The 22,781-nt window shown below is 39.6% G+C and overlaps 1 protein-coding gene across 4 annotated transcripts; it reads right to left on the bottom strand.

The window, feature by feature from the left end:
* Positions 1–7,382: 7,382 nt before the first annotated feature.
* LOC128690963 (diphthamide biosynthesis protein 3) lies at positions 7,383–16,769 on the bottom strand. 4 transcript variants are annotated; one of them, XM_053779774.2, is made up of 3 exons: positions 16,666–16,769; positions 12,702–12,886; positions 8,462–8,859 (listed from the first exon to the last, which is right to left on the bottom strand). In XM_053779774.2, exons 2-3 carry the CDS (start codon positions 12,882–12,884, stop codon positions 8,791–8,793), a joined length of 252 nt encoding a protein of 83 aa, XP_053635749.2. In that variant the 5' UTR covers positions 12,885–12,886; positions 16,666–16,769; the 3' UTR covers positions 8,462–8,790. The 4 variants fall into 4 exon arrangements, with proteins under 4 accessions (XP_053635745.1, XP_053635746.1, XP_053635749.2 ...); XM_053779773.2 differs by lacking the exon at positions 16,666–16,769 and adding an exon at positions 16,609–16,661; XM_053779770.2 differs by lacking the exons at positions 12,702–12,886; positions 16,666–16,769 and adding an exon at positions 16,462–16,657 and having other exon boundaries at positions 7,383–8,859.
* Positions 16,770–22,781: the final 6,012 nt, after the last annotated feature.

The raw sequence follows: 22,781 nt of genomic DNA on the forward strand, positions 1-22,781 counted from the left end.
ATATGTGCCGGTAAAGGGGGAAAAGTGTTATTTTTCTTTTATTTTTTATTTTTTGGGTGTGAGGGGACCCTTTTGGGGTTTAATTTTTAACTCCCCTTTTAGGGGCCGCTCCGTAATCTATGGCTTTCCCCGTTGGTGTCCAAACCGGGATTTCCCCCAAAATTCTTCCGCCCAAAATTTAAACGGGTTTTTAAAGGGACATGGAGAGAAACGGGGCTGGGGGGGGTGGGGTGTAAAAAACAAAAAAATTTGGGGCCCCCATAGCATTGTGGGAATCGGGTCGAATTTAAAACCCCTTTTTCCCCGCCGCCAAATCGCTCTCACCCTCGGAAAATTGGGGCTCTCCTCTTCCTATCTTGAAGTTTTTGACACGATGGAAATGAAATGAAGATGAATTTTATGGCTTTTACCAGTTAGTGACCCAAAAAAAGACCCAAAAAATCGATAATGGGGGCAGAAAACCCCCCCGATCCTCCAACCCCCCACCCTGGTGTAAGGGGCCTGACTCCCCGGTCGGTTTTCCCCCAAGAAGAAAGTTTAAATTTTGGCCGGGGCCCCGGCTTCAGTAAATGATGGGTAAGTGGCGTGGGGTTTTGGATTTTTTTTGGGGCCCACAATCATTCAGTAGTGATAGTGAGGGAAACATATTCACCAATGAAGCTTGGGGAGCCACCACATGCGCCGGGGGTTTTCTGTTGGGCCCAAGGGACTGAGTACATCCCAGAGTACATTCCCCAAAATGGCCCTGCCACCATTTTATTTGTGATATAGAGGATGGGTGTTTGGTTTCACTTCATGGATAGACCAAAAGGCACAGTGGATGGTGGAGTGAGGTGGTAGTGGCACCCCCCCAGGACTCCGGCCCCCCTGGGACCCCCGCTGCTGACTCGTCAGTTCAAGGGCAAAAACGGGGGCGTCAGCCCCACCAAAAAAACCACAACCACCCCGCACAACCAGCCTATGATGTCCAGTATCCACCAGCAAACCGATTGGGGTTGGCAGCAAAACCCAATTTTTTTCCCCCTCACCACTTTTATGACTCTCAAAAGTGGGAATTTCCCACTTGTCCCCGGAAACCCGGCCAATGAACTGGGTTTTGAATTATTCTTTTACCACCCGATGGAAACTTTTGGGCGGGGAAAAGTATTTTTAGGCCACCATGGAAATCTTCCTCATATCCCCCAAAAAAAGACTCACAGGTGGAAAAAGGGGCATTTTTTGCAAAAAAGTATTTCTTTTTTCAACAATAATGCTTATGCCTCATGTTATAAGCATAATATAAAAACATACCCGGTCCCAGGTTTTACCAAATTTTTATCCCGGTCTTCAGTGGAAAACATCCAGGGAAAAGGTTTATCTTACTTTACGTATGTTGCCCTTTTCTGACAAAAACCGGCCTTTACAAAGGGGGACAGGTTATACAAGATTTGGGAAAAGTTTTCATGATCTCAAACAAAACAGCATATACTTTTATCCATTCAAGAATCTTGTAATTGGTAAGGGCTTTTATTTTTTTCAAAAGGGGAAGTCATTCAAACAGTATATCCGAGCAAAAAAACGTTTGGGATAAAAAAATTTTGTACCTTTACTTTAAGTGGCTTGGGGTTTTGGGTATTGTTTTTTTTATACCCAAAAGGGAAGGGGAAAACATTGAAAAAAAAAAAGATGTTATTGGGATCTCAGGGGCGTAGTGAAAAACAGTGGCCCCCTTATCTTTGTAAAGGGGGATCTTTTATACCATAACTGGCCCAAAACCCATTATCAAAATGATTTCAGCAGTGAACAAGACAAGTGGGGTGGCACAGGTTTTTCTAATTAAACATATGCCCCGGCTCAAGCAGGGGGCCCAGTGGGGGAAGGGGACGGGGGCCCAAAGACATCCTGGCATTAAGGGGGGCATGACAAACCAGGGTGTCACATTGTTGACAACCATTCACCTAATGAAATGGAAAACCCGTGGCAAATTGATCCCGGGGGCTAATGAACGGATTAAAACCAGTGACAGTGATTGATTATTTCACAAAAAATGCGCTTTTGGTTGACAAATTTCATGCAGATTGGTTTTGTTGACTGTGTTTGAAGAGTTCAAATGGTCTGAAATTTTTTTTCCATCTCATGGACATTTTCTATGCTCAATTTCATAAATGTAACCCAAAAAAAGACGGGGAAAAGACCACCTATGGCAATTTTGTTTTGTTTGGGATTTAGACAAATATAATAATCCCGGAAAAACACCTGCCAAAACAACAAGGTCCCCCGAATTACCAGGATATCCAAGCCTTTTAGGGGGGAAGGTGATCATTTCATAATACAGCTTCCCTTTAACTCAGAAGAAATTTGCTCAGAAGAGATGCATTGTCTGTGCACAAACAAAACAAATGCAAAAAAAGGACTTAAAGACACTGGGTTTTTTGTGAGGGGAAAATTGGGGGCCCCGTGCATGGTGCCTTTTTTCCCCAAAGGGGGTTCCACGGGCCCCAGTTCAAAACCATGTCCAGTGATTGTAAAATGTAAATATATGATAGAACATTAGTATTATACAAGTTTTGTGCATGTTTATTGTAATAGAAAACCAGGTTATCATAATTTCCTAAAATGATGAATACATAAGGCAATTTCTAATTCATGAGTGACTAAAATCTACTGGTCATCCAATCTCTTTCAAAGCTTGTATTAATGTCCACACATGATAAGCAATAGATATAATCAGATACAGTGGGGACCTGTACTTAGCTCAGTGGTGACTTGTACTTAGCTCAGTGGTGATCTGTACTTAGCTCAGTGGTGACCTGTACTTAGCTCTGTGAAGATTTGTCCAGTGTGTTCTCTGTGAATCTGCATAAGATGTCCTCTCTTGAGCAACTCTACCAGCAGCTAAAAGAGGAGCTTAGGATTGCTAAGCTTGAGATACGGCGACTGACGGAGGAAAACAAAAGGATTCGAAGTAATCCTCCTGTTGCGAGTCCTCAGGTCAAGAGAGGAACCTGGTCAGTGGCCGGCCAACATGGAACGAAGCTGAAAATCAAGAAGACTGTTGGAGTGGCGGAAACAACGAAGATCCAGAAGACTCCTGTGGAGACTTCCAACTCATTTTCGGTGTTATCAGACGAATGTGTGTTGTCTACTGGAAACGTCACTATGAGTACCGAGGAATCATTGGCAGAGGTGAGTGAGTTGACATCCCTTGAAACCCCAACGAAGACCATCGAAAACGTCTCTACGAACTCCACCAGTGAAGGTAAGAACATTGTTTTAGTTGGGGACAGTCAAGTGAAATTTATGGATAGGGCATTTTGTCTTAGGGACAGGAAGAGGAGACAGAGGGTATGTTTTCCAGGGGCTGGGATGGGGGATATTGTTAGCCGACTGGACAACATCATGAAAGGTAATGGGAGCAATCCTATTATCTGCCTCAGTGCGGGAGGCAACGATGTTGGCAGACGTAGGAATGAAGACCTGATTAGCAGGTATAGGACAACAATAGAGATAATTAGGAAGAACGGTGGGAACCCTGTGATATGTGGCATTTTGCCCAGGAGAGGAGTTGGAAATGAATGGTTGTCCAGGGCAATTGGTGCCAACTGCTGGCTGGACAAACACTGTAAGGAAAATGCAGTGACATTCATAGACAACTGGGAAATGGCAGAAATGACATGTATGCCAGGGATGGGGTTCACTTATCTAGGTTTGGGGTGGGAGCACTGGCTAACGCAGTGGAGGGAGCCGTTAGGTCTTTAAACTAGAAATAGACAGTGGTATGGGTTTTCGTGGAAAATCAATGTATTCTGAGTGTAGCGACAGTGTGAGTTTTAAGGAAACCAGTTATAGGAAGAATTATTGGTGAACATAGGAAAGCCAATGGCATTAGATGATAAGGAGAGTAACAGGCATAGTGGAGGAACAAAAATCAGCAGGAAGAAAAAAAGAGGAGGGTTTCTGAAAATATATTATACTTACAGTTGTAGTGCGAGAAATAAGATGGACGAATTGAGATTAGTTGCAGGTGCGGGTAACATTGATGTTTTTGCCGTAACCGAGACGTGGCTTAATATGAAAAATAGGGACATGCCTGCTGAATCTCACATTCAGGGTTTTAAATTGTTCCAAGTAGACAGAAATATTGGAAAGGGAGGTGGGGTGGTACTCTATGTCCGAGATTGTTTAAATTGTTGCATAAAAACTGGTATAAAGTCCAAAACACATACCGAGTCTGTTTGGGTAGAATTTTCAGAGGGGCATGAAAAATTGATTTTAGGTGTGATATACCATCTCCCAAACTTGGACAGAGACCAAGGAAGACTACTGTGGGAGGAAATTGTTAAGGCCACAAGGCACGATAATGTTGTAATTCTTTTAGACTTTAATTTTAGTTAGATTGACTGGAATTTTTTGACAGGAAATTTAGAATCTAATGACTTTTTAGAAGTAGTTCAGGATTGTTTTTTGAAGCAGTTTGTGACAGAACCTACAAGGGGTAACACCCTGCTTGACTTGGTTCTGGCAAACAAGGAATCACTTGTTAATAATTTAAAAATTTCAGAGGAACTTGGCACAAGTGACCACAAATCAATTACATTTAGCATTGAATGGAAGTATGATATTAGGGATAACTCAGTAACAGTCCCAGATTTTTGCTTAGCAGATTACAATGGGCTTAGAGAACACTTACCATCTGTTGACTGGGGTAACGTAGAAAGCTATCAATATGAGAGTTTTCTAAACACTATACATGCTGCCCAGAGAACATTTATCCCGTATAAAGAAATTAGATCGAATAGAAATGACCCAAAATGGATGAATAATAGGCTCAAATATCTTTTAGGATAGAAAAAAGGAATTTATAAGTGCATCAAAAGAGGTGAATCATTATATTGACATTAAGAGGGACATTAAAAAGGGGATAAGGAAAGCTAAATGGGACTATGAAATTAAAGTTGCTAGGGAATCAAAAACTAACCCGAAAAGCTTTTTCCAGGTTTATAGAACAAAAGCTAGAGATAAGATAGGTCCCCTTCAAGATAGCTCTGGGCATCTTACTGACAAGGAGAATGAAATATGCTCTATTCTTAATAATTATTTTCTCTCAGTTTTCACTCAGGAGGACACTAACAATATCCCAGTAATAAATTTTTATAGTGGGCTTGAAGACGATAAATTATGCAATATCATAGTCACTAGCGAAATGGTTATCAAACAGATAGACCGACTGAAGCAAAATAAATCCCCGGGCCCTGATGAACTTTTTTCTAGGGCTCTTAAGGAGTGTAAAAATGGAACTTTGTGAACCATTGACTAATATTTTTAATATTTCTCTTCAAACAGGTGTAGTATCTGATATGATGGCTAATGTAATTCCTATTTTTAAAGCAGGGGACAAGTCGTTACCGTCAAATTACCACCTAATAAGCCTAACCTCAATTGTTGGCAAATTACTAGAGTCGATTATAGCTGATATTATAAGAAGCCATCTGGATAAGCATAGCTTGATTAATGATACTCAGCATGGATTCACGAGGGGCCATTCCTGCCTAACTAATTTATTAACCTTCTTCAGTAAAGCTTTTGAGGCTGCTGATCATGATAAAGAATTCGATATAGTTTATTTAGATTTTAGTAAGGCTTTTGATAGAGTACTGCACCAGAGACTGTTAAAAAAAGTGGCAGCTCATGGCATTGGGGTAAAAGTGCTGTAATGGATCGAGTCATGGCTCACTAATAGGAAGCAGAGAGTATGCTTAAATGGGGTTAAATCCAAGTGGGGATCTGTAACAAGTGGCAAACCACAGGGATCAGTCTTAGGCCCGTTGTTGTTTATAATATATATCAATGACCTTGATGAGGGTATTACTAGTGATATGAGCAAATTTGCCGATGACACAAAGATAGATAGGATAATTGATTCAAACGTAGATGTTAGGGAACTTCAGAAGGATTTAGACAAACTCTATTCTTGGTCAGAAAAGTGGCAGATGCAGTTCAATGTAGATAAATGCAAGGTTCTGAAGCTCGGGAGTGTCCATAACCCTAGCACTTGTAAGTTAAATGATGTAGAACTTAGTCATACAGATTGCGAAAAAGACTTGGGGGTTATGGTGAGCAGCAACCTTAAACCAAGACAGCAATGCCTAAGCGTATGTAATAAGGCAAATAGATTATTGGGATTTATATCAAGAAGTGTAAGCAACAGAAGTCCAGAGGTTATACTGTAGCTTTATACATCATTAGTAAGGCCTCACCTAGATTATGCAGCTCAGTTCTGGTCTCCATATTACAGAATAGACATAAATTCGTTAGAAAACATTCAGCGTAGAATGACTAAACTAATACATAGCATTAGAAATCTTCCTTATGAAGAAAGATTGAAGACTCTTAAATTACATTCACTTGTTAGATGAAGAATGAGAGGAGACATGATCGAAGTGTATAAGTGGAAGATGGGTATTAATAAAGGGGATATAAATAAGGTCTTGAGGATATCTCTCCAAGAGAGAACCCGAAGTAATGAATTTAAATTAGATAAGTTTAGATTTAGAAAGGATGTAGGAAAGTATTGGTTTGGAAATAGGGTAGTTGATGAGTGGAACAGTCTACCTAGTTGGGTTATTGAGGCTAGGACTTTGGGTAGTTTCAAATTTAGGTAGGATAAATACATGAGTGAGAGGGGTTGGATTTGAGTGGAACTTGCATATCAGAGCTTATTTCTTGGGGAGCATTGAAAATTGGGTTGGGCAAATGTTTTGTTAGTGGGATGAATTGTGAAGGACCTGCCTAGTATGGGCCAACAGGCCTGTTGCAGTGTTCCTCCTTTCTTATGTTCTTGTTCTTAAGTTTGAGTCTTGTCATCTATGCCTTTCTACATCTTTCAGCCTCATTTCTGTTGTCCTTCCCTAGTATACAAAATATTTGAGTCCTTTCACATATTATTATCAGCTGTTTTTGCCACCCCCAGTGACCTTACTGGATAGAAACTTCGTCTTATCTAGCTGGTCTACTGTAGAGACTGTCCAGGTGGGTGGAATTACCAGAGGGGACACAAAACTGCATCCAGTATGTATTTCAAAATATTGACTGCTGCTGTTATTATAAGCCAACTCAGTAAGCAAAATTCTGACCTCTTCCCTTCTACTGTCTCTGTCACCTCTGCCGAGTAGCACTACACGTCCCCGTACGAGGTAATGTAGTGCTACATGATCCTTATGGGGTCATGTAGCACTTTACATGAATTTCTTAATAATATGAGAAATGAGCACAATGACAAAATAACTATTCAATTTTCAAGGCAATCTAAGAACAGTAATAACCAAGTGTAAGCATATTTTTTTTAGCAAAAGACTTTCTTTACTAATGTAATAATTCTGTAGCAAGGAAGAATATGAAAAGCATTTATCTTTAAATATTTAGTAAACATTTACAATACCATATTTAAAAAAATGTTAAACAATATAAAGCATTGCACAGTAACATAAATCCTAATATTTGATTTTATAAAACCTGATATTTAATGCATAAAAATTTTACATCCTTTTCATGTAGTCAGACCTACACTGCATTACAAACTTAATTATAAGCATCAAAATTACCTGAAGATAAATAAGATAATTTTTGTTCAAAATTCTCTGTAAATGCAGGTCAGTGTTAAATTATAACATCAGTGAAAAATCTTTATCTTGATATATCACCGTGCAAGGACTGCAGTAGAGCAAATAATTTAAATTACATACAAGAAGAAGGCAAGACAGCACATAAGGCACAAACTTTGCCCAAAATTGTTAACACTTCAGTTCTAAATTCACAACATTTTAGAAAACTCCACCTTCTTCAAGTGCATCATCTTCTTCATCAAGATAATTATCACCATTATCAAAGTAGTTGTTTACATAATCCGTCCCTTCATCTAGTTCTTCATCAGCTTCTTCTAGTTCTTCAAATGTCTCACCTTCAGCTTTATCTTCATCTTCTCCCTCCTCATTTTCTTCAACACCCTGAGTAGCTTCTTTTTTTTCTAATGCTTCAAGTCTTTCACTAACATTAACATCTTTGGTTTTGAGTTTTTTAACATTAATTTTTGTTAAACAAGCCTTTCTCTTTTTACTTGAGGCAGACAGCGTAGAGGGATGGAGTTCCTTTGGAAATCGTGACCAATTGAGTGTTAATCGTCCCCGATGGCTAGCCAGTAGCTGGTATCTGTCTGAGTACCTCTCAATGTCAGGTCTCTTGACCCCAGGTTGAATATAATATTGAGAATTCTGCATGTGTTCTCTATACTCTTTTTTAACTACCAATAGATAGGACTCTGCTAGATTCTTCTCTTGGGTTGGTTGAACAGGACGGAATTCCAGAGGAGGATATGTTTCAGGGGGGCCAACAACTCTCTCAGGTAGAGCTTCACCTTTCTGCACACCAAGCTGCTCTAGGGTCATCCCCCGGCCCCTGCCTCTACCACCACGTCCTCGGCCACCCATCCTGCTTCTTATGAAAACAATACTGTTTCAGGTAAATAAATCTAATCTCTCTTATATACAGTAGTAATATACATGCCTTCAAGAATGACAGTTAAACCTTCATAATTTTTTATACTACATATGAAAAAAAATTATGGCAAAAGAACAATGTAACTTTAGAGATACTGTATACACAAGTTAACTGCTTCTAGTAAACTACACATTCCAGAAAATATAAAGGTATTATTAGAATAACATGACAAATGAGTGTAAAAGAGCTTTGATGCACATATAGCTACAGTATATCAAAAGTGATACTGTAGTAAAAGTGCTTTTCCCTTGTGTTAATTTAGTTTGTTACTAATGGCTTCTCTTTGGTAACAGTGGCACTTTCTTCTTCATAGTCTGCAAAGTCCTCCTGTAAAAAAAAAAAAAAAGTCAATAATTACCCACATTCTAGGAACATTCCTAAGCTATTCTAACTAATATTGTATTCATGGGAAAGTTCAAAACCCTTAAGGGTCATACAGCGCAATCCATTCTGTTACTGTATGCTATTCTCACTCTTTGAAAAAGCACATTTAAAATAAGAATATGAAAAATACAGGACTGTCATAATCTCTGCACACTCCTATGCACAAGTACAAGATACTGTAGTTGGAACATATTGCTGACTGTTGTTTATAGAGAGAACAATCTTCCTACATTAAAATTAATATACATACAGCCTCTCCTCAGTTAACGACAGAGTTCCGTTCCTAAGACCACGTTGTTAAATGAATTCGTTGCTAAGTGAGAAGCATACTATAATAGTTTGTGTCAACCATCTTTGATATTGTTTAAATGTCACCTTTGCAGCATTTATAACATTTCTTGTATATTTTTAAATGTTTATACAGTAGTGTACTTTATATTGAAATAAACAGAATAGAGGAAAACAGCTTTAATATACATTATTTAAGTACGAATACTAGTCAGAGAGCCCGTTGTAAGCCTGAGGCATCGGTAAACCAGTACGTCGCTAAGTAAGAAGAGGCTGTACTAAGAAAAATTTAAAAAAAAACTTGATTCACTGTACTGTGCTGTATTATGAATAAAATACATGTACTGATATATGGTAACTCAACCAATACCCCAATACCCATATCTAGAGCTAAAGATTTAACATTAAATTTTTTTATTTCTTTTTATGCTGTACAAAAATAATGTAGTTTACATGTAATAAAACATTGTCAAGCACAAATGAAAGCCACTGGTATGCAAATGCATTCTGGCCAAACTACTTAACACATTATAATCACATCCATCATTTTTTTTTTTTTGCTACTGTCATATTTAGCATGACAAATTAAGGAAGCCTATACTGACTTCATGCTGTAAAAGGATAGTAATGTATCTTCTTTAAAGCAGGCTGTATTACTGTGATAAAAATATAATAATCAGCAGCTGATGGTGTTGATCATTATTGTTATTTTTTATTAACACATTGGCCGATTCCCACCAAGGCAGGGTGGCCTGAAAAAGAAAAATTTTCATATACAGTGGTCCCTCGTTTTTCGTAATTAATCCGTTCCTGGAGCCGTTACTATAAACGAAATTTACGATTTACGAATCAATTTTCCCCATAAGAAATAATGTAAATACAATTAATCCGTTCCTGACACCCAGAAGTATTAAAACAAAAATTTTTTTTACATGAAATATACATGTAGTACATAAACAATACAATGGGAAATGATGAATGAAACATTAACAGCATAACACTTACCTTTATTGGAGATTCTTCTTAGTGTATGGGAGACTGGAGGAGGAGAGTGGATTGTTTATAGTTTGGAAGGGGGAATCCCCTTCCATCAACACCTCAGGTACCATTTGCTTTTCTGGGGTTGCTTCTCTTCTCTGTTTCTTAATGCCACTAGGACCACCTTGAGAGTCACTGGAGTCCTGTCTCGCAAAATAACTGTGGAGAGAGCTCTGTTTCTGGTGTCTCTTTAACACTTCCCTAAAGTGGCCCAAGACTTTGTCACTGTACATGTTGCCAACCTGGCTTGCAACAACCTTGTTTGGGTGATGTTTCTCCATAAAGCTTTCCATCTTACCCCACATAGTAAAAATCTCTTTAATTTCTGAAGAAGGCACCTTCTTCCATCTCTCTTCCTCCTCCTCTGCAGCAAGATTCTGAGCTGCGATGTGTTGCTCTTCCTGCTGAAGCTCTTGCAGCTCCTCAGTGGTGAGCTCTTCATTGTGGTCTTCCACCAATTCTTCCACATCCTCCAAACTCACATCCAACCCCATGGAACTCCCCAGTGCCACAACTGATTTTACAACAGACATAGGCTCATTAGGGTCAGTCCCAAATCCTTCAAAATCCCTCTTGTCGACACAATCTGGCCACAATTTTCTCCAGGCAGAGTTCAAAGTCCTGGTAGTCACTCCCTCCCAAGCCATACCTATAAGGGTTATGCAATGGAGGATGCTGAAGTGTTCTCTCCAAAATTCCCTTAGGGTCAAGTGAGTGTCTGTGGTCACAGTCAAGCACCTGTGAAACATTGCTTTTGTGTAGAGTTTTTAAAGTTTGCAATAACCTGCTGGTCCATGGGTTGGAGGAGAGGAGTGGTATTCAGGGGCAAGAACTTTACTGTGATGACCCCAAACTCCTCGAAAATTAGGTCATCTAAGTTTGGAGGATGAGCAGGTGCATTGTCCATTACTAGCAGGCACTTGAGATCCAATTTCTTTTCCAGGAGATACTCCTTCACACTAGGGCCAAACACTTCATTGAACCACTCGACGAAAATTTCCCTCGTGACCCATGCCTTACTATTAGATTTCCAAAACACACAATTTACTCTTCATAGCATTGTTTTTCCTGAACACTCTGGAATTTTCAGAATGGTACACTAGTAATGGCTTCACTTTGAAATCCCCACTAGCATTAGCACAACATTAGCGTCAACCTGTCTTTCATAGGCTTGTGTCCTGGCACTGCCTTTTCCTCTTGTGTAATGAAGGTCCTCTTTGGCATTTTCTTCCAAAAGAGGCCTGTTTCATCACAATTGAACACTTGTTCAGGTTTCAGTCCTTCAGCCTCTATGTACTCCTGGAATTCATGCACATATTTTTCAGCTGCCTTGTGGTCCGAACTGGCAGCCTCACCATGCCTTACCACACTGTGTATGCCAGTACGGTTCTTAAATCTCTCAAACCAGCCTTTGCTGGCCTTAAATTCACTCACATCACCACTATTTGCAGGCAATTTCTTTACCAAATCTTCATGCAACTGCCTAGCCTTTTCACAAATAATCGAAGTCATAAGAGTATCTCCTGCTAATTGTTTCTCATTTATCCACACCAATAATAACTTCTCAACCTCTTCCAGTACTGGTGATCTCATTTTTGTCAGCATAGTTACTCCCTTTGCAACAACAGCGTCCTTTATTTCCTTTTTCTTGGCCACTATGGAACATAAGGTTGTGTAGGGTTTCTTATACATCCTGGACAGTTCGGCCACACTTGTACCACTTTCATATTGTTCAATGATGGTTTTCTTAAATTCAATCATATTTCTCACCTTCTTTACTACAGGCTTGGCACTAGGAGCTTTCCTTGGAGCCATGGTAGCTTATTTAGTACTTGCAAGCACTAAAATAAATGGAATATTATGAAATATTTCACTGGAGCACATGAGGGGACCTTCGCTCACTGGTAAACAATGCCAGACTGGCTGCCACCCCGGCTGACGCCGTGGGTACGCGTCCCGGACGAACTACAACTCGCGAGTCAACCAATGAAAAGCGAGTCCATGTTTATACGAAAATACCCCTATGATTGGCGAAATTTACGATTGCCGGGAACTACGAAAAGCGGGGGACAACTGTATATACAGGATCATTATATATACAGAAATAGACTATACAGGAGGGCCCTGCTTATACAGCAGGTTAGGTTCTGGGCTACCACTGTAAAGTGAATCATAGCCCCCCCATCCATTTTTTTTCCACTTTGAAATGTATATAAAAGTCTGATAACATGTTTACACTATCATATATTAAGTGAGCAATATAGCTAGGCCTAAAAAATGCATACAGTACCCACATTACTTACCTTAAAATATTTTCATCCTTAGCTTATAGGGAGTGGTGAATATATTTATTGTAGGAAGTCTGAATAATTGAAGAATGGGTATAACTGAAAACCGCTGCATTAGTGAAATGCTGTAAAGCAGGGCCTACCTGTATATACAAGTAAAGATTCACTTACAATGTTATATATGACTCTGACAATGAGTGAACAGCTTGGGCAGGTTGCTGTATCTTCCCCTGAGGCTAATTCTTCCTTAGTTATCTCGAAGCGATCCCCACATGGACAAGGATAGTAATACGTTTCTGTTTCTTCATCGAAGTCAAAGTCCTCAATTTCAATCTCGTCGTGATAGACTGACATGTCTGAAAATCAGGAAATAATCCTGACACCCTCTGTACTCTATGTATGATGAGCTAGTTTACAGTAATGTATGGTAATGTGATCTAGTTATTTCCAAATTGAAGATACTAGAAAAACAATAGGGCAAATAAAAGTTATTAGTTTGAACTTTTATCCTAAAAGCATATATTTTTTCTTCTTTCTCACACTCTCCATTCAACCTTGATGAGCAATGTTAAAAAATGTATAACATCATTTATTTATTAGTCCCACAAATAACTAATGCTTGCAGTGTTACACTTGAATATCATACACAGTATTCCTCACTTGTTATTAACCATATCATTATATGTTAGCTATAAAAAGTGCCTCTATCATTAAGTAATATGAACAGTGGTGGTAACCAAAGATACTGTACTATACTTTAAATGTGTGTTAATTCTACAATATCCTTCTTGTGGGTGGGATGTATGCAAAAGGTGAGACAAGCACTCCAACAGGTCACCACAATTCTCAATGATACTTGCTTCGAAGGAAACAATGGTATTTAAAATTGCCTAATAGCAGAAACAGGTTGGGTAAGGATTGCCACTAAGTTATGCAGGACATTTAAAGATGAGTCAGGAGAGAGGTACATATACAGAACAGATTGCATACTGTAGAACTTTCTAAATGAACATGTGCTGCAGTATAGTATGGCATAGTCTGAATATTATATCAAGTGTTTGCCCTCCTCTCCCATCCCACATTACATGTTTGTTGTATGAAGCATCAGGTTTACGTCAGTAAATTGTTTAAGACCATATGACAAAGGTGCTTATAGTACTTTCCTTGAAAAAATATTTTCCTAATGGGAAAAACTTGGTGATTAACAGAGGATTTTAATATCAAGGTGATAAATACTACTGGCAAGATTATCACCAAAAGACATCATAAATAAAATTGTGAAAAACTCATGCTTCACTGGTATGTTACAAAATAACCTTGAGACATATGAATAGGGAAATATTAAAAAAAAAAAAAAAAAAAGAGCTGTTTAAAACTTATGTTTGACCAGTGTTGGAATATGCAATGGTGGTGTGGTGCTCACACTTCACTAAACAAGTAAAAAAAAACAGAAAACATTATAAGCTGAGAATCAAAATAGCTCTCGGATCTATAAAAATAAGAGATATGAAGAAGAGCTGAAAACAAAAGAAAGAAGAAAAGAGGGCCTCATCTGGATTATTAGCCAAAAAGGGTTAGTAACCCAAAAGATCAAATAATGTGGCTTAAGGGTCCTCAGGACCTTTCCCAGGATGCAACCCATGACAGTCAACCATGTGAACACCTGCAGTAGGTGTTAGGAGACTGGCTTATATATTCAACACTGCCCAAGATTTAACCTGGCCCTCTGGCTGTGAAAATAATGCATTATCACTGAGCTACATGGTACATGATAGGAGGAAAAGAGAAGACAACCATATACATGATTAAAGAAAAAAGATTCCTTAGAACTATCAACAGGGATATCTGGGAGATCAAGGCACAGATGAAAACTTTGAATAAAGCATTACCAAAGTTACTAAGAAGTTTTTCTTAAAATAATGACAGACTATTATTATAATCATGAGGAGAACTAAATTCACAAGGGTCATACAGTGCCTATTAGGCAATTAGGTAATCAAGTTTGATACAAAGAAAAGTAGAGTAGCTCAGATTCCTTGAATTATGAGGCTTCACCACCAACAAGGCACCTTTTTCCCTTGAAGGGTCAAATAGTAGTAGAATAATGGAATAAGGTGCAATAGGAAGTAATATGTACTTCAGCCACTGATTATTTAAAAATAATTTGAACGAGATACTGAAGATGGGAGACCACGAGCACAGTGCTACTCTGGTTACAGCAGTACAGTGTGTATAGAGATGGCAAGGACATGATGCATACAGTGTGGACAGTGTTAGGGGGGGGTCTGTGAATGCAATATAGCCTTTCCTCGCTTAGTGACGTACTCGTTTACCAACATCTCAGACTTATGATGGGCTCTCTGAGCAGTAAGCATACCTAAATAATGTATATTGGAGCTGATTTCCTCTATTCTGTTTATTACAATATACAGTACACTACTGTATAAACATGTAAAAATATACTAAAAATGTTATAAATAGTGCAAAAATGACATTAAAACAATATCAAAGATGGTTGACACAAACCCACTACCATTATAGTATGCTCCTCATTTAGTAACAAATTCGTTTACCAACGTGGTCTTAGAAAAGGAACTCCGTTGTTAAGAGTGTATCAGTCTGTAGTGGAAGGAAGGCGGGGTAGGGGTCGGCCTAGGAAAGGTTGGAGGGAGGGGGTAAAGGAGGTTTCGTATGCGAGGGGCTTGGACTTCCAGCAGGCATGCGTGAGCGTGTTTGATAGGAGTGAATGGAGACAAATGGTTTTTAATTAATACTTGATGTGCTGTTGGAGTGTGAGCAAAGTAACATTTATGAAGGGGTTCAGGGAAACCGGTAGGCCGGACTTGAGTCCTGGAGATGGGAAGTACAGTGCCTGCACTCTGAAGGAGGGGTGTTAATGTTGCAGTTTAAAAACTGTAGTGTAAAGCACCCTTCTGGCAAGACAGTGATGGAGTGAATGATGGTGAAAGTTTTTCTTTTTCGGGCCACCCTGCCTTGGTGGGAATCGGCCAGTGTGATAATAAAATAAAAATAAAAAACTGAAGAGAAAACAAGGGTGAGTGAAGATGAAGAGAAAAGGGACAGGGTAAATGGGCAGCGAATAAGTAATGGACCTCAATTAACGTCTGTTACTATCTTGTATGTAGAAGGGTCGTGAAGGTCATGAGAGCGAACAAAATAATAGAGGCAATGGGCATATAGGCTCTTGACAGGAGAGGAGTGAAAAGCACCCAGGCATAAACTTAGTTCCTGATGATGAATGGAATCAAGTTGATAAACAGTTGTGGGAGAAGCTGGAGAATATATCTGGTCACCATAGTCTAGTTTCGATAAAATTAGGGCCGAATGCAATTGAAGGAGAGTTCAACGATTCACCCCCCATGAAAGTTGAGTGAAGGTTTTTAAGGAGGTTCAGCCAGCTATGGCAAGTTGCTTTCAGGAAGATAATGTGAGGTTTCAACCATTTAGAGACATTCAAGCAACTCTTACAAAGTCAGTCACCTGCATCTAGAGCTCACATCTGAAGCACCAGGGCTTATAAAGAGCACAAGTGGAACATTGGGCATGTGTCCTTATACAGTACTTGTTCCCTTTGTTTACCTAGCAGTATGTATCTGGGTGCTTGATGACTGCTGTGGATTACATCCTGGGAAAGAAGATCAAAAGAAGTAAGCTACAGACAGTGATTTTATTGTGTTATCTTGGATTACTAAATGCGAGTTAATAGCCCAAAGCAAAAATCTTTAAGGATTTTAACTATATCTAGTGAGGGGGTCAGACAAAGATCTGTTGTGACTTCTGTAATCCCAGTCTTTGGTGGTACCGCTCACAGGATGAGCTGCTGCTCTAAAATAAACTGGTTGCTCAAGCAGGCAACACAGCGAAGAAGTTACAATACTTCAAGTACTGAGGTATACCGATAGTCACCTACCATCACATGTGTTCGTCCTTTGCTAGTTTGTATTAAGTTTAACCTAAGCCGTAACAACTCGTATAAGTACCAAAGTGATTACAAAACAGTCACGAGTGTATATAGCGAGGTAAATGGAAACATAAGCGGTTATGTAGAAATTATTACGCTGATGAATGATGAGACTCCTCGTTGTTGGGTTTATAAGGGCCATTGATAACTTACGCCGTAGCACTGAGGAATGGCCATAATTATCCTTGTTGGGTTGAGCCCTGACGGCCCGAGGACCGTATGAATCCTCCTCTTGAGGGTATTGGAAACACTGACTGAGATAAATAAGTTTATTTAGATGTAAACAAATATAGTTACATAGATTATCGTATATAGCAGCATATGTGTAGAAAACCTAGAATAAACCAAAAAAGTTATAGTGACATTTCCATTGGGGTCCTTTTAATACATTATTATACTACAAAGGAGATATTATTATACTATAAATAATAATAATAATATCTTTATTTACTACAAGTACATGTACAAGGTATACAGTCCTAGCTGACATCAATGACATACAACTATAGAAAGCTGCTTGTTATGCTGAGCATTTTGGGCAAATTAGGTCAGTTTTTTCCCAGGATGCGACCCACACCAGTCGACTAACACCCAGGTATCCATTTTACTGATGGGTGAACATGGACAACAGGTGTAAGGAAACATGTCCGATGTTTCCACCCTTACGCCGGGAATCGAACCCGGACACTCGCCGTGTGAAGCGAGAGCCTTTGCCACCAGGCCATGGAGCCCCTATTATACTATAAAGGAAATATTATTATACTATAAAGGAGATATACTTGGCTAAGTCATAATAGTTGTAATAAGTAAATGTGGAAATAATTTAGCTACCAGAAGTGGGTCACGATAGTTTTAAAAGAATTACAAATATTTTATACATATTCGTTATCTCATAAAGACACAAATATCCTCTTTGGTTATCCTAGGTAACCTACACATATGCTGCTATGTATGATAATTTATGTTGTACAAGAATAGTATACAATACCGACAAGATGAAATGAAGACAGATGTGCAATATCTGGGTAGCTGTATTGTAGACGTTTCGCCATCCAGTGGCTTTATCAATACAAATTCCAGGACATAATTTGAAGACAGTAGAACTATATACAGAAAATGAGGTAATCAGTCCCTCAGCCTTGGAGTTGATGCGGAAAGTACCGTAGTCGTGGAGTTTCTTGAGCAGAGGCAAGGAGTCTGGCGCTTATATACTAACGTCAGGCGGAAATGGGACGTGTAGCAGACGAGGGCATAGTCACTGGTAGGCGTGATTCCTCAGTGGAAGTAGGTTTAAAAAGAGATGGGTTAGTTGTAGTAGTAGTTGTCGTAATCGTGAAGGTTATGTACATGTCCTCAGAATCAAGATTCCATGATGTTGCAGTACTCACCTAATTGTGGTTGCAGGGGTCGAGACTCAGCTCCTAGCCCCACCTCTTCACTGACCGCTACTTGGTCCTTCTCCCTGCTCCATGAGCTTTATCATACCTTGTCTTAAAACTATGCATAGTTCCTGCCTTCACTACATCGCTTGCCAGATTATTCCACTTCCTAACTACTCTATAACTGAAGAAATACTTCCTAACATCCTTTTGACTCATCTGAGTCTTCAGCTTCCAATTGTGACCCCTTGTTTCTGTGTCCTATCTCTGGAACATCCTGTCTCTGTCCACCTTGTCTATTCCATGCAGTATTTTGTATGTCGTTATCATGTCTCCCCTGACCCTCCTGTCCTGCAGTGTCGTCAGGCCGATTTCCCTTAATCTTTCTTCATAGGACATTCCCCTTAGCTCTGGAACTAGCCTTGTTGCAAACCTTTGCACTTTCTCTAATTTCTTGACGTGTTTGACCAGGTGTGGGTTCCAAACTGGTGCTGCGTACTCCAGTATGGGCCTGAGGTACACAGTGTGTAGAGTCTTAAACGATTCCTTACAGAGGTACCGGAACGCTATTCTCAGGTTTGCCAAGCCCCCATATGCCGCAGCAGTTATCTGGTTAATGGGTGCTTCTGGCGATGTACTCGGTATTATACTCACTCCTAGGTCTTTCTCCTTGAGTGAGGTTTGCAGCCTTTAGCCTCCTACCCTATACTCTGCCTGCGGTCTTCTTTGCCCTCCTCCGATCTTCGTGACTTTGCATTTGGCGGGGTTAAATCCTAGGAGCCAGTTTCTGGACCACGCATTCAGGCTGTCCAGGTCTCTTTGTAGACCTGTCTGGTCCACGTCTGATTTAATTCTCCTCATTAACTTCACATTATCTGCAAACAGGGACACTTCTGAGTCTATCCCTTCCGTCATGTCGTTCACATATACCAAGAATAGCACTGGTCCCAGGACTGACCCCTGTGGGACCCCGCTCGTCACCGGCGCCCACTGTGATACCTCATTACGGACCATGACTCGCTGTTCCCTCCCTGTTAGGTATTCTCTGATCCATTGCAGTGCCCTTCCTGTTATACATGCCTGTTCCTTTAGCTTCTGTACCAATCTCTTGTGAGGAACTGTGTCGAAGGCCTTCTTGCAGTCCAAGAAAATGCAATCAACCCACCCCTCCCTCTCATTTCTTACTTCAGTTACCTTGTCATAAAACTCTAGTAGGTTTGTGACACAGGATTTGCCTTCCATGAATCCGTGCTGGCTGTCGTTTATAATCTTGTTCCGCTCCAGGTGCTCCACCACTCTCCTCCTGAAAATCTTTTCCAAGACTTTGCATACTATACACGTCAGTGACACTGGTCTATAATTTAGTGCTTCATTTCTGTCTCCTTTCTTAGAGATGGGGACTACATTTGCCTTCTTCCATACTTAAGGTAGCTGCCCAGTTTCAAGGGAAGTGTTGAAGATTTTGGTTAGTGGCACTTGTAGTGTCTGCTCCCTCTCTAAAAACCCACGGAGAGATGTCTGGTCCCACCGCCTTTGAGGTATCAAGGTCACTTAGGAGCTTCTCCACCTCCTCCTCAGTTGTGTGTAATTCATCCAAAACTTGTTGGTATATCCCTTGTTGATGTACCCCACTGTTTTGTCTTCCCAGTGTCCCTTCAGCCTCCACTGTAAATACTAATTGAAATCTCATGTTGAGCTCCTCACATACTTCCTGGTCGTTTCTTGTGAGCTCCCCACCTTCTTTCCTCAGCCTGATTACCTGGTCCTTGACTGTTGTCTTCCTCCTGATGTGGCTCTAGAGTAGTTTCGGGTCAGACTTGACTTTCGATGCTATGTCATTTTCATACTGCCGCTGCGCTTCCTGTACCAATTAACAAATCCACTATACCACAACTAAACAAGAAATGCAAAGCTAGGCTAAATGCTCTCAAAGCTATTGCTGGCTACAACCCCAACTATGGTGCTAATGTGAGAATCGTGAGAATGATGTACATAGCCTATGTTAGGTCCTTAATTGATTATGCTGCTCCCATATTGATATTAGCTAGAGAAAGTTCTCTCCGACCCTTGGAGTTAATGCAAAATGAAGCTCTCAGGATTATTCTTGGCTGTCCCAGATCTACAAAAGTTCTTAACATGAGGAAGGAGCTTGGTATTTCTAGTATCAGTGATAGGATTGTTGAGATTAACACTGTACTCGGTATTAGAATGTTGAGAAACGAACCAGACACTGTCACAATGAATCTTACCAAGTGTCTAGAGGTAAATACACACAGATCTAAATGGATTGTGAAAACGTGCAATTACATTAAGTTTTATAACCTGCATGAACTGTATCACTGTAGGCAACAAGAGCATTTCACCCCTCCGTGGAAGATGTGTTCATTTAATATATCACATACCTGCAAGTCCCTCCCAAGAAGCTCATTGCTAGTAATCCCTTCCTTAAATCTCGTTAGAGCAACTGCTCAAGAAGAAATTTCTCACCTAGCTGGTAGTAATAAGTTATCACAAGTTATATACACTGATGGATCTAAACAGGAGTCTTCTGGCAGGGCTGCATCTGCTCTTGTTGCCACCTCCCTTGTTAAGAACGATAATAAATTTGTTGAGTTAGGCATAAGAATTAACAACTGGGCGTCTACACTGCAAACTGAATTGTTTGCAATCCTAATGGCGCTAAAGCTAACCTATGACACTGAGCTTGACTCCATCATCATTACTGATTCTATGTCATCATTGAAGGCTCTTGACTCATATAATGACTCCAACAACATGCTCATTGGAGAAGCCAGGTATAGATACTCAAAAATTAGGGACAAAGGAATTAATGTACAATTGCTATGGATCCCATCACACATTGGATTACTCCTTCATGATAAAGTTGATATGTTAGCCAAGAAGAGTACCCAGAAGGAGAATGTAGAATATAACTTTGGTATAACTGTGTCTAGCATTAGGAATAATATTAGGAGAGAAGTAAATAATGAAAATGATTGTTATAGGGATGTAGTTAGAAGCCTGAGTAGATCTATAATCCACTATGATAACATGAACATAGATAAGTATATTTATGGAGCAACGTGCAATGTGAACAGACTGACTGATGTTGTAGTGGCCAGGCTTAGGCTTGGTTACAAGTACTTCTGGCAGTTTGGGAGACACACACATGATGATCAAACTAAATGTAAATTATGTGATCAGGCATATGGTCACTCTCTTGAACACTATGTGCTTAATTGTCCACTTATTGAGGAATACAGAGACAGACAGTATAATAACCTATGTGACATGTCAAGATATCTTATTAATGAAAATAAGATACCAGATATACTAAGCAAATTTCCTAAATTTGCTTGTAAGAGATAAGTGAACTATAGATATGTAGATATAAATCCATATGTATTCCTGTTAACCCTTTGGGGCCTAGTTCCTAGGCCTTTTGTGTATCCAAATGCTCAGGCGCTACCGTCCACAGTATGGATATGGGGTGCACAATAAACTAGCCACTTCGGTGGCAAAATCTAATCTAATCCTCCTTATCTGTGCATACTCGTTTCTGGTATACAATACCGACAAGATGAAATTAAGACACATGTGCAACATTTATGTAACTGCATTTATGTGTACCTATACTCAATAACTTACTATCCTCAGTGGAATCTTACAAGAACCCTTTGTGACCTCTGTAATGTTATCGTATTATTTTGTACATGAATGGTATACAATACCAACAAAATGAAAATTAGACACATATGCAGCATCTGAGTACCTCTGATGTAGACATTTCGCCATCCAGTGGCTTCACCGTAGTCGTGAAGAGTCTTCACGACTACGGTGCTCTTCACACCGCCTGCAAGGCTGAGGAACTGATTACCTCATCTTTTGTATATAGTTCTGCTGCCTTCAATTTATGTCCTAGAATTTGTATTCATAAAGCCACTGGATGGCGAAACGTCTACATTAAAGATACCCAGATGTTGCATATATGTCTAATTTTCGCATTTTTTTGCACTACCACTCACAAGATGAGCTTCTGGTGCACAATAAACTAACCGTTCAGGCAGCATGAAGTATAATGCTTATGGCAGACATCACCGGTATCTTTTACATATTACTCTCATTTCATAAATAATCTCATATAGTTAATCATGTACCTACTATAATGTTTGTAAATAATGTCTTTTTTTTCTATATTATATTAACACTACAGCACCAGATCTTTTCATAGATTTCAATCTCATCATATAGTTCATTTAAGTAGAGGCCAGAGAACTGTGAAGGTGGTCGGTAATGATATTTTAGAGGATGGATGTGGGTTTAGCGCTTAGTTATAATAATAATAATAATTAATAATAATAATAATAATAATATGATAATGATGATGGTGGTAATGATTATTATGATGATAGAGGATGGATGGTTCATATGTCGAAACTCTTCAACCCAACAACACTGAACATTTGGGTATCATGGAAACGTTTCGCCGGGTAAATAATACAGCTCAGTGCAGAAAAGATGAGGAGTTTGAAGTAGTCCCTCAGTCTGGAGACAGTGTTCAGTCCATCAATCTTGTTCGTTTTTTAAACCATTGATATACGAACTACCTTTATTGGTGACCTCAGCACCGACATTAATAAAAGTGGGGCCTGGTGGCTAAAGCTCTCGCTTCACACGGTGAAGATCCGGGTTCGATTCCCGGTGAGGGTAGAAACATTGGGAGTGTTTTCTTACACCGGTTGTCTATGTTCCCCATCAGTAAAATGGGTACCTGGGTGTTAGTCGACTGGTGTGGGTCGCATCCTGGGACAAAATTGATCTAATTTGCCCGAAATGGTCTGCATAACAAGCGGCTTTCTATATAGTAGTATGTCAGTGATGTCAGCTAGG

Source organism: Cherax quadricarinatus, chromosome 24 (assembly GCF_038502225.1).
Source record: "Cherax quadricarinatus isolate ZL_2023a chromosome 24, ASM3850222v1, whole genome shotgun sequence".
Classification (NCBI taxonomy): Eukaryota; Metazoa; Arthropoda; class Malacostraca; order Decapoda; family Parastacidae; genus Cherax; species Cherax quadricarinatus.